The sequence below is a fragment of the Colius striatus genome, chromosome 1 (assembly GCF_028858725.1).
Source record: "Colius striatus isolate bColStr4 chromosome 1, bColStr4.1.hap1, whole genome shotgun sequence".
Classification (NCBI taxonomy): Eukaryota; Metazoa; Chordata; class Aves; order Coliiformes; family Coliidae; genus Colius; species Colius striatus.
The window spans coordinates 103,888,728-103,901,960 of NC_084759.1; the positions used below are offsets into that span (position 1 = coordinate 103,888,728).

At 36.8% G+C, this 13,233-nt stretch overlaps 1 protein-coding gene across 3 annotated transcripts in view; it reads left to right on the top strand.

The window, feature by feature from the left end:
- Window positions 1-13,233, top strand: part of ROBO2 (roundabout guidance receptor 2) — a 462,417-nt gene that overhangs the window by 42,261 nt on the left and 406,923 nt on the right. For all 3 annotated transcript variants that reach the window (XM_062002636.1, XM_062002644.1, XM_062002650.1), the window contains exon 2: window positions 4,502-4,828. In XM_062002636.1, the coding sequence (XP_061858620.1) occupies window positions 4,502-4,828 (327 nt within the window). The remainder of the gene's footprint in view (window positions 1-4,501; window positions 4,829-13,233) is intronic.

The following is a 13,233-nucleotide window of genomic DNA, read 5'->3' on the forward strand; positions in this document are numbered from 1 at the left end:
AGTAACTGTTTAATGCTGCAGTAGGATACCATGATAAACTTGTACATTATCTTTTTTTCATGTATATTTTGGGCTTTTGTTTATGGAGAATGGTTTCAATTATTCTGTGAAGTAATAATAAACAAATAAATGTAAAACTTTCACTGTGAATTAGTTGAGGTGCGCATAAAGCCAATCTTCTCTGTGTTAAAACCAGTCATCTGCAAAAGTTATGTGAACCTTCACATGCAGTAAGTATTAGAGTATTTATTCAAGGAAGTGTTAATACTCTTTTTGTAGATGCAGCTTCATGGCAGCTTTCACTTAGTCATGATATTTTTGTAAGATTTTTTTCCAAAGGCATGTTTTTGCCCAACAGCATGTAACAGCCAATTTGAAGCCATTGCAGTGCATCATAGTAATGACTACTTAGGAGTTCTTAAACTCAGAGGTTACTCACATGCTCTATGCATATAGCCTTGAAGGAAGAATGGAGAGGCAAGCTGCCTGGGTAGTCTAGGATACACCACTAAGTGTGTTCCACCATAAGTGGAACGACTTATGATCTTGAGTAGGTCATGGTTCCATCTTGCTCTCCAGTAAAAGGAGAAGTAGCATCTTATGCCTAGTTAGCTCAGGGGGTTAATATTTTCTCTGTTCCTTCTAAATTGGGATGTATTTGTAAGAGTACTGGGAGGTGAGGTGAGGGAAAGCCATAGTGGAAGAGTCAAAACTCAACTAGGAAAACACCATTTGGGGCTATCACTTTCTGTCAGGAAGACAGTGTTGGTGTCTGCCAGAAGAGAAGCAGTGAAGTCAAGTTTTCAGTTTTCTTTGTTCTTCTAAATAAGAGTATCCTTCTAGGATAGCTGTTGCTACTCAGTCAGTTCTGAAGGTGAGAGTCTGTTGTGGTTGCTGATTGATTTCTTCTGTGTGTTTTTCTTCCCCCCTCTTAAGTGCTGAAGGAAATAACTTGCAGTGCTAGATAGCTGAAGGTACACCCAACCATCACAGGAATGTGTGGTATGAGTCCCCCTCAGAACTCCTCCTGAGCCTTTCTCCTTGCTGATTGGCATAGTTTCTGCTGCCCACATCTCAACCCTCTCATGTGCACAAATTACTTAATTAGGGTAGAGTGAGGTAAATATTAGTTTTGTGATAAACATCTGTGCTGGAGAGGAGGAATTAGTCCTATTATGACCTGAGGAGGGGTTCTGAACTGGGCTGTATAAGGCAGAAGGTTTAACTCTTTATGGGAAAAAGCCTTTTTTAAAGGTTGAAGATGGCCTATAATTCTCATTAGATTTTTGAACATTATCAACAAACCTTTGCGTTAGAAAATTAATAGTTTAGATTTTTGTTGGTGGTGGTTTTGGATACTAATTTTGTTGAAATCTGCTAATCATTTGTCAAAATTTAGTCATATTCTCTCATGTGATTCAAACTTTAAGAAACACTTCAACTTTGATGTTCTTACTGATAAGATTAGTAAGAATTTCTTGACACAACTAATAGGGGTGGGGTTTTTTTATCTGTTTCTTTTGAAAAAAAAGCAACAAAGTTGCTAGACCTTTGCTATAATGATAATTGAATCTGGTAGCCAATGAAAGAGTTCAGCAGTGTTGTAACACTATATTGCTGAGACAAGCCTTAGTATAGTGAATAGAGCATTTACAAAACAGAAGTCCAAAGGCAGATTCACTCTGTAGAATGGATCCTTATTACTTTCCTCATAACTTTTGGAGTAAATGAGCCCTTGACAATATTTTTAAATATGTAGTGCCTGAAATAAAATTAAGACACTGATCTTAAAATTCTTTTCTATGACTCAGAAAAACTGCTTACCAGAAAATTGAGGCAAATGTTTTACTAACCTGCTGAAGCTGATATAACTTGTGTTTAAGTAGTGCAGTCCAATTACACTAGAATGGCAGCTCCACTCAAAGAGTTTACAGCATCCATGGTAGAAGAGATGATTTTTGCCAACAATTATGAGCACTAACCTCATTTTTATGAGAAGCAATGCAGAAGCGTAAACTACTGTGATGTGTTTGTCGCAGAAGAACTATTTGTCAGAATTATATAGTCTAACTAAACATGCAGTAATGAACTATATCTGAATGATTGTTACTGAAGTTAGGAGTGCTGGACTTTGGTTTTCTGTTGAGTGACACTGTTCTTGTGCTTTCTTATTTTTACAGTTTGTCTGTTAATAGCTGTAAAAATGAGAAGACAATCACAGAATCACAGATTGGTAGGAGTCCAACTCCTTTGCTCAAGCAGGTCCACCTAGATCAGGTCACAGGAATACATCCAAGTGGGTTTAGAGAATCTCCAGAGAAGGAGATCCGACACCCTCCCTGGGCAGCCTATGCCAGCGCGAGCTCACCCTCACAGGAAAGAAGTTTTTCACGTTAAAGTTGAACTTCCTGTGTTCCAACTTCTGTCTATTACTCCTTTCCTGTCACTGAACACAGCAGAAAAAAAGGTTGCCTCAATGTCTTGACATCTAACCTTTAGGTACTTCTAAGTGTTGATGAGATCCCCTTCAGTCTTCTTTTATTTAGACTAAACAGCCCCAGGTTAATTATGCAAAGAATTTCAGAAAAAGGGTACAGCAAGATATGGTGAGTCCTCTGATACTATTGAATATTTTTGACAAGCGTTCCATGGAGGTTTGGGATGCTGTGATTGGTCTTAGAAAAATTGTACTATATGGGAAAGACTGTAATGGAAAGCTGGCACTGGGACTTTCTCCAGCATGGTGCACCCAGTGCAAATCTCTTCCATATTCCTTACTTTTATAGTCTCCCCTTCTTCAGCACCCCTCTTCTTTATTCCAGGACTTGAGTGACAGGGTAAGGCTTTGTTGGAGAAGGTGGAGGACAATGTTCAGGCCTTACTGCTTCCCTGTCCCAGGCAGTGGGAAGACACTGGAGTATGAAGGAAATACAGAAAAGCGTAATGGTGTGTAGAAGTGGCTGGATGTAAAAAGTACAGGGCAAAGCACAAAGTTGCTATTGTAGAGGGGAAAAAAAATAGTGCTGTAGAAATGTCGGTATTATCAATACCTGGTGGTACCGATAGCTGTGAAGTCTTAACAATGGCATATTCATCATCAGTATTGTACAGTGAAAAATAACGTGCAAGTTTGGCCTGGTCTCAAGCACTCAATGAAGAGGTGGTGCAGTAGTGCCTTATATGGGATGTCCCGGCCCACTGCACACAATGGAGAGTCTAGGCACTATGGCCTTTGTGGTGGATTGACTTGGGCTGGCTGCCAGGTACCCACCCAGCTGCTCTATCACTCCCCTCCTCAGCAGGGAGGAAGACAGTATTCTGGTGGCAACTGAAAGATGAAGGTGCTTTGGGTTGTATTACTTTCCAGTGATAAAGGGAATAATTTATTTAATCCTTAATAGTGAGAAAAAAAAAATAGTGGAAAAAGTATAACTACGTTCTCTCCAAGGTATGCTGCACTCAGGCTGAGCTGCCGGCATGCACTCAGAGATCATTTAAGGTTCCGGATCCCTGTTTAGATGAACTATGTGGAAATGATGGTGATATTCAACTCACCATAACCATGTAGCCAGGGTTGTGATACAGATTTAGGGATACTGCAAATGTGTTAGAAAGTACATTTGCAGATAAAAGATGAAAGACACCAAAAAGCAAAGTGGGGGAAAAAAAAAAAGGATAAATGCAGAGAGAAGAAAAAGATAAATGAATCTATAATGATTTCCAAGGCACTGGTGCTTGCAATACACTTTCAGGCATATGTATGCCTGTATTTTATTTGTATGTATGAGTAGATGCACGCAATCTACTTAAATTTCCTAAAACGTAGATCACATTTGAGATTTCCAAATAAAAATAAAGCTCATTAGTTATTTCAGATACTTTAATCAGTAAAAATTGCCAACCGGTGTATTAGAAATTTGTGAAGGAAGGAATGCCTCTCAGGTATCGGTGTAGGTTTTTGTTTGCTTGGTTTGGAATTTTTTTTCTTCTGTTTCTGTACCTAGACTGTTTGTGGAAAAAGGGTAAAAAGCGTACATATAAACGAACAAAAATTGTTATCAATTGGTGGTAGGACGTGGTGGTTTTGGATGTCCACCTATTCAGTCTGGCAGAAGAAAGGGTGGGAGAGCAGTAGCCATAAGCAGAATCTGGAAGCACATAAGGATCTAGATGGAAATATAAATAGAAAGTTTATTGGAATAAGGAAAATACTGTTATACATGCTTGTATAGGAGATCCTTCTTTCAGCCCAGTCTGTGTGTAGTATGAATTTGATAATGCTTTAGAGGTGTGTATCTGTAGTCCAACTCAGGTTTTTAGCTTTGAAAGCGATGCAGTCTCTGATATCAAACAAAACAATATCAGATGTGTACAGATTTTCATATTTTCTCTAATTTGAAAATGTTTGTGGCATTAAAGAGGAACCTGTGAGAACTCTTTGTGATGCCTAGAGCTAAAATAAATTGTTCTTTCCTGCCTCTCTCCTTTTCTTTTACTCTAGGATCCCGTCTCCGCCAGGAGGACTTTGCACCACGAATTGTTGAGCATCCTTCAGATGTGATAGTCTCTAAAGGAGAGCCGACAACTCTGAACTGCAAAGCTGAAGGACGGCCAACTCCTACTATTGAGTGGTACAAGGATGGAGAGCGAGTAGAAACAGACAAGGATGACCCGCGCTCCCACCGCATGCTGCTGCCCAGCGGATCTTTATTTTTCCTGCGTATAGTGCATGGACGCAGGAGTAAACCTGATGAAGGAAGTTATGTTTGCGTAGCAAGGAACTATCTTGGAGAAGCTGTGAGTCGCAATGCATCTCTGGAAGTGGCATGTGAGTAGTTTTGTATGATTAGCACTGTGTGAAACTTTATAATTGCTTTTATGCTGCCTTCTAGCGCTTGCACACAGTCAGCAATCTGAGAGATAACAAATGTAGATAAGTGTGGCATTTTGTCATTAGCTATAGCTCTTAGTCAAGGCATTTTTGCATGCATTTAATACAGTAGCAATGACCATACAGAATATGTGATTTATACTGAAGCAAAGTTCCAGCCAGCACATAATCATGATTGGCATAAACATGGCCAAAGGCTAATCTTCCTCTGAAGAGTAATTTAATTTTTAAATTATGACTAAAGTTGGTTATATTGAAACTAATGTGGAAAAATACCTATCATTTACTATAAGGTGCACTGTCTTTTTCTCTTCATCTAGTCATCTGTTACCTGGGCAGAAGCATATAGCTTCTCAGTGACTCATGTTCTGTACTGCTGAAAGCCTCAATATATGCTCCTCTATCATAAACTTGATACAGGCCTCATTCATTATGTGAATGGCAAGTGAAATTGTTGTCCATTTCTCATATCATCCAAAGCAGTCTTATTCTTTATCGATTCTCTTCATCTTAACAGATAAGTCGTCACATCTCTTTCAGAGACCACCTGACGTGCATTATCTGCTTCCAGTAGAATTAGCTGACACATTTGTTAAACTCACATAGCAAACAAGCTCATCATACATAAAATACAATGCAGCATATATTATTTTTTGCTGCTTAGCTATATGGGATGAATAAACACTAATCTTTTTATTCAGGGTATCAACTAAGGATCTTTACATAGATCTTGTATTTTAGTGGATTTATGAATGCTGTTCTCTTGCAGAACTTAAGTTTTTCACCCTTACAGGTCTTATCTGTCACGAGTTTCACCAAAATATGTTTGACTGAAGTAGGACTTTAGCACAAACTTGTATTCCTTAGTTGATAAAGAATGGATTTAAGTAAATATGAGAAAGTATTTGGGTTTAAAGCTAGATGGGAGGATGCAGCGCACAGAAGATAAATCTTTGTTCCTGATGCTGTATTTAAACTTTTATAGCCAATGTAATGTGATCTTGAGGCACCAGTCTTCTCAGAAATTGCAGAAAATGCCATTTTGGAAATATTTAGATGGTAGTATAAATGAAGTAGAACAGACTTGTCCATTCCCTTCCACTTGTAACCTAGATTCAGAACTGTTTCAAACAAAAAAATGAATACAGTTTCAGCACACATTCAAGTAAGGTGTATCTGCTAATAAAGGCATCACAGAATGTTATTCAGTTTTGGTAGGTATTTAGGAATCAAGAAGAACAACAATTTAAAGAAGACTGAAATTTAAGTGAGTAAGACTCCAGATAAATTTACTGGATTATTTCTATCTTTGTACATGTGGGTTTTAAATTGTCTGTTCAGAAATCTTATGAGGGAGGCGTAAACACATAAAACTTTTATTGCAATCCTGTTGATTCAGACATCTGCCAAAGTTCAGAAGATCATTCAAGTTATTCCTTGAGTCATCAAATATAAGTGATTATTTTGAAATTTAAACATGCTTCACGTTTCATCAGTTTTCACTGATCCCTACTGAGCACTCTTGTTACAATATCCCCTCTCTGGAGTTATTGTTGTAACCGCTGTAGCTGGTGGCATGAACTGTATGTGAGATAGTGGAAGACTTTGAAAATAGTTTCATTGTGAGGGATATTTTAGAGAAAGATCGTAGAATGTGACACGAGATCTGAAACTATAGCCAAAGTTTTTGCAATAGTAGCATACACCTGACACCAGATTATTTTGCTGTTTTCCTGGCTTTGAAATTTTAATTGGAGAATTTGGTCAACAGTTTAGCAGTTTTAAGCAGACACTCCTGTTGCACTTCAGCAGTGCTTTGGCTTTCCTTGACCTATGGCATGACTATGATTTCAAGGAGGTCTTCACCAAAAAAAAAAACCCCACCTTAAATAAGTACATTCCTTGTTTACTTAATATTAGATTCTAATGGTTTTCTATTCATTGGTCTTAAAAGCACATTGGCAGAGCTTGATGTGTATCTAATGCTACCCTGCTTTCCCTTGGATTTGAGACACTTTTTAATACGACTTTTGGTTCTAAATCAAGTTTTCAGGTAACTTTCAGAGAAATTATTTTAACGTTTTTAACTGTTTTTCTACTGTCAGCATTTCTGGACTGAAGATGGGCAGGACCATAGCAGCCCATTTGCAGACTAGGGAAATGAGTTGTTGCTGACAGCCTGTTGTGAGCAGGGAGTCCTCATTCACCTGGACTCAACTGCTACAGGAAACAGTTGAGTTGCCTGGATACTGCAGCCCTGTCTGTTGGAGCTGGGACAGCTGAATGAAATTGGGTCTTACTTCTGCTATCTGTAATGGTGTTGAAAACTGCTCTTTCCTACACTAAGCCAAACTGTTTTCATCACCAGGAAAAGGATGGCTGTTCTTTGCTGACAACAGAGTTTTGGATTATTATTCGACTCTAGGTGGCTTCAAATTGTTCCATTAGAGACAAACTGCTGCTTTTTACTGGTTTAAAATTCTTGAGTCTGCTGTTTTAGTGAAAGAATCACTAATTGTTTTACTTTGCTTATTAAATTGTCAGTTGCCAGTAATGCGTGCTTGCAACTTTCTAAATGATGTATGAAGAAATATTTATTAGTTTTATGTATCTGTTAAGTGTGTTCATGCTTATGCATTCAGATGATGATAAACTGTTAATTGTGGTCCATTCTCTTCTGTTTCTTCCCGACCCCATATCCATGTGTAGAGACAGAAGAAAAACTTCAGTGAAATTCAGTTGGAGCCTGTGGTGATGCAGAGCATCTTGAATACAAGCAATTTGCCCAATGTTTTGTTTTGTTTTTTTAAAGTTGCTGAAAAGGTTTTTTGATCCAGTAGCAGTTAACACTGTTCCCAAACATGATGAATTCAGGTACTAGCTCATCCAAGGCATTTAAGTATGCCTTTAAATCTATACCTATTTAGAGCATGTGCATAAAATAAAGGGCAGATATTTTTGTGCTGATATGTGTCCTCAGAAAAACTTTTGTGTGACAGTGAAACTGTGAACTATAATTTGAGAGATTAGTTAAAAACCATCATTAACATACACAATCTGCTTTTAGATTTTTTTTAAATGCTTTTAATTTAGAAAAACTTGATTCCAGAAGACACTTCAGAAGAAACAGGAGTTTGTATTTGAAGTCATAGTTTAGGATTGATATGATTTATTCTGTTTCGTTCTCCTTTAATGCATTAGTCTATGGCATAATTTGTGCAGTAGGATCTTTCTTCAGGAAGAGTTTCCTGAGAAGGAAAAAATAATGCTACTTGTAGCAGCAAAGCCATTTTTCCACTGTGTACTTGCAAATTCTGATGTAGCATTTGCGTGACTTTATGCTTAAATAGTTAAAAATAAATGTTCTAGTCCTAAAGCAACTACAAAGGTTTATACTTGAAGATTAAAACATCTTTCTTTTGATTTTCTGTATTAGAATTTTTTTTTATTGAAACTGAACAAGGGTGGGCATTATCAGAAGTATGTTGATGCTCAGATTTTCCTGGGAGGATTTTAGAAAGGGAAGTAGGCTTGAAATAGTTTGGTCTTTCATGAAATTGCTTTCATATTTGAAAGACAGAAGTTTTAAAATAAAAGCACAGTTTTTCACTCTGTAAGAATTAACACGATTGAACCTATGTAGTGGAGTTTTCCACTGGGAGTATCGGGAGACACATTTGCAATAATGACTATAGGTAGGATTTCAGTTGCAAGCACTGGGGCGCCACATGTAAGCAAGAGAAAGAGCACAAGGGTCCTCACACTGACTCAGGCTGCCTCTGATCTAGCGTGAGTCAGCGGCAGCCCCCAGAGATAGCAGCTGTAGCCCCAGGTGTTAAATATGTGACAGCAGCTTGATCTATCGACCACTGTAAGAGGGGGCTTTGGCCTAAATGAAAATTCATGAAAAATTGATGAAGTCCCCAGATTATTTTTTTCCCCTTTTCCAGTGCTGTGCCAGTGCAGCGAGGAGAGATTAAATGAGGTGTTGAACGCTTTAGTGGCAAGGAGGTTGTAGTTCAAAGGTCGGGGGGAAAAGGAAAAAAAGACCAATTTTCTACCTTAGTTTCCTTTAAAAGCAAACAGGAGGCTTTTCAGATTAGCTTGGATTTGCTGCCATTTTAATATAAGAATAAATCTCAGGAATATTCATAAATGAGATTCTTTTCTGCATGGATTGGCAAAGAGTAGGAGTGTGTGGGCTGGTGCTAATAGAAAACAGTGGAAGACTCTGAGTCATAATTCAATTGGAGAACCAGAAATAGATTGAATTTTGTAATGGCAGTATAAATTTGGGCTTCCATCTTTCTGAATCTATGCTTGAACTGAAGTCATTTGGAGAAAGAAGAGGTCTTGCATTATTTATATGTCACAGATTGCTTGAATAGCAGGCTTTGGAACACTCTCCAAACATAATGATCCTGTTTATGTTAGATCCAAAAGTGAATTATGTTTTTATCTGTAACAGTAGAGGTTGTAATAGTACACTGAGTTTAGTGAGAAGCATCATAGGTGTATTGCAAAACAAGCATAATCCAGATCTTAAACATGAGAGACAGTAGTTTTACAAATAAAAAAGATATGTCTTAATATTTAGTGAATAAAGGCTGAGAGGTGTAAAATACATGCTATGCAATCTTCTCTGTATCATAATGTCAATGGCTACTTGCTGGAGCATGTGCAAAAGACTGCAACATGTTTGTAGTAAGACAGTTAATTCCATTTGAGATATTCAGGATAAAGACTCCCTTTAAAATAGCATAAAGACTATAATGTATGTGCATAAAATGAGTGGGTGATGTTTTTTCATCTGTTTTCTGTTCAACATATGACTTTAAAAATATTGTTCGTAAATCTATTATTGGCAATTTCAAAGTCTGGGGTCACTTTCATACATGGAAAGCACATCCTGTTCCTTTACTTACATCTCTCTTGTTCAAATCCTTCTAAACAGACTGTAAAATGCTTCCTGTCTAAGCTGGAAGCCTCTTCCTTTCACCAAGACAGAAGTAATTATTGTAGAAATGGAAATTCTAGTGGCCCTGGTCCTGAGGAAGAGCTGTATCAGGATGTTGAAATGCATCATGGTTTTTCTTACTCTCTTTTCTTACTCTTACCATAGCTGTTATCACAGCATACAGCATACAATGAAGATAAAATTTCCCTTGTAGAAGAAAATGAACAAAATTGTATCTGATTAGATAATCTGGGGAAGGGCAGATTTCGTAAGATGGAGGGAACACTTCAAACCTTCTCTGTAATTCTGAAGTTTGCAATAAGAAATTTCTATATATTATGATGAAAGCATTGGGAGTATCATTGTTAGAAACTATTTCATATTACACTATTTCTGTATAAGATATAATATAATTCTTATGGTCAGTATTGGAAATTAAAGTGTTTAATAAATAGTAATGAATGAAGCCATATCAGATAAATCAAGAATTGACAAAATTTTCATTGCAAAGTTTCTATTTGAGCTAAAAAAGCAGTTCAAAAAAGTGTTCATTTTGAGTGCTTAAGCTCAGCTAGTTATGTGTGCCAAGAAAGGTACACAAGCCCACCTAAACATTTCCTTAACAGCTAGAAGTTAGTTCTAGTATCGGAATTAATTCCTTCAGAACAGATTAGTATGTCTTTGCAATGTGTTCTCTTGCGCTGGGTAGTTGTATTGTTGAGCATCATTCCCAGTGTTCTTGTAGCAGAAATAGCTTTTGACATCCAGAAATAGTTAGTGAAGCTTTCTGTTAGATCTGTAATTTATACCTTGAATTCTTCTCTGTAGGATCTACCCTTTTTCCCCATCTAAAAGAGAACTTTCCGCAATATATTTTTAGAAGCTATTTGCAGTGTATTTGATCTCAGTCTACTGCTAATAATTTCTTGCACGTTTCCTCATTTGATTTTTATCAGCTTCTTTCTTCATCTTACCTTTTATTTTATTTTATTTTTATAAATCAAATCCTGCTGTTTATATCTCTTTGAATGGTCTATCTGGTAAAATGTTGACAGTTAAGGAACTACTGATAACTTTGCAGAAACCTCGAAGGAGATCAACTATTAACTTAATTGGCTAATGTGGATGTCATCATGTACTGTTCCAGTTTTTTTGTTAGTTGATATTTCTCTAATTTTTATTTCCTCTAGGGAAAAAATTGCATTTTTTCAACTTTATTCCCTTTGCTCAAGAGTCTATAAGCACTATTTGAATGTTAATTGAAATATTAGTTGTTGTTGCACTATTCTGTGGTGTTAGATTCTTTTTTTTTAAAAAAAAAGAGTACTCCTTTGAAATAATATGTCAGAATATTCCTCTGCAAGTATTGTGTGATCACAATTGTGACATAATTCATTACCGTGGTAATAATTATTAGGATGAGATTGGTGGATGTTTTGTAGTTACACATATATATGTATAGATATAGTTTTTCATTCCAATAATCATTATGTTTGTTTGAGGACACCAGGACATTCCTCTTCTTCCTTCCCCCCTCCCTCCCCCTGTGTTTTTTAAGATATGTTCTTTTCCCTGTTCCTGTTCCCAGAGGACTAAAATTTAATCATGGCTTTGGTGATACTTCCACTTCAAGTGTTCCTACAGATGTTATACTTTGAGTGACTTTCTAATATTTGGAATTATGTGGGAATTTAAGTCATGGTTTTGTTTCACTCCTCTTGCTCAAATTTTTTCAAGTAGCAGTGATGTGAATGTATATAGATACTTTGGAAATGACTTCATCACATTAAAGGGAGGCATATGCAGTTGCTTTTTGCTGTCTCATAGATGTGTACTATTGTAAAAAGAGATATAGAGATGTAAAGAGCTTGAAGCCCTGGATCACTGAGTCATCTGTATTCTACACAGCTGTATTTTATAACTCCATTCAGAAACATTTCAAGCTACACTTTGAAAAGCAGCTTAATTGCTTTCCCCTTCATCCTCAAGCTCACTCTGTTCCCTGTTTCTGTTGGAAGCCCATCTTGGAACACTTGCATCTTTCAATGGTGAAAAAAATAGTTCTTATGTTTCCAATGTAAACATTAAACATGTTTTATGTATACTTGTTCTTGTGATCTGATTTTCCTAAAGGTGTATTCTCTCCTTTGTAACTATAGACCACAGTGGTATCATTTCCTATCTCTGTTATTGCCAAGTTAAAGAAAAACTAGCTCATATGTTCTCTTGGAAAATATTTGCTTGATCCCAGTAGTCATTGTTCACCTGCTCTGGTCTGTGTATTTTTTCTGAGACATGGGTGGGTAGATTTCATACAGTATTTCAAGACTTGCATGCCATGTATTATGAGCTAATGTCAACAACTACCTTCACTGTTCACGTCAGTCCTATGATCATGTTTACCTTTTTTTAAGCATTTGATAGCTCATAGTCACTCTGTAGTTACCTAATGCAGATCTTTATCGTCCTCTGTAAATTGTAACAGATGAGCTTGTACTTTATAGTAAACTTCACTGTGATCAGTTTGAAAGGATATGGCTGTTCACTTTCTCTTATTTCACTTCATCTCGCCTCTCCTACACTAGTCTTCAATGTTCTTCAGTTCCTCCTGCTTAACGTAATCCTCTTGTTGGGTCCTGCTGGGCTTGTTGCCTGATCATTAATGCCAAAGCAGAAAGAGGGTGGCTTTGTCATTCAAAATTATCAGTTTCTTAATCCACCTGCATCTTGCTGAAGGACTTTGCTTCTACTAATTGGACTTGAACTTGCCTCTTGCCCACCCTTTTATGCAAAATCATTTTCTGAAATAAATGAGAAAGAAACAACTTTCTGTCAGCCTATGAACAGAATATCAACCTAGCAATGTTGAGCCCTGTGAACATTGTGTGAAAGAAGTAGTTTCACTGACTCTCATTTTGTTTCTGTTACAATCTTGAAACACCAATCCACATGTGAGAATCTGAGGAAAAATATTTCCAGTTTAAGTGGATAATCTTGCAAAAGAATTTACATGAGTTAATATTTTAATTTTTTTTCGATTATAATGTATGCAAAAAGTTCTGTATACGTGCACACCCACAAGTATAATTTAGAAGAACGTAGGCGTGGAAGAACAAAAGAATTCATTGCAAACCTCTGACTTCAACTTTAGGAATTAATTAATCAGTGCTATATGTAGTGCACTTGATGACTGACACTATTATAAACCCCTAAAGCTGACAAGTAATAGGATGATCACTTTGTATTTTATCAGAGACAGATATTAAATGGAACTTCAGGGTGTGGTTAGAATATAATTCCTGTGTTTTGTCTAGAAGAGCACCATTGTTGAGGTACTTACATGAAATTTCTTAGTTTCTATTTTATATGGAAGAAAGAAATCAGT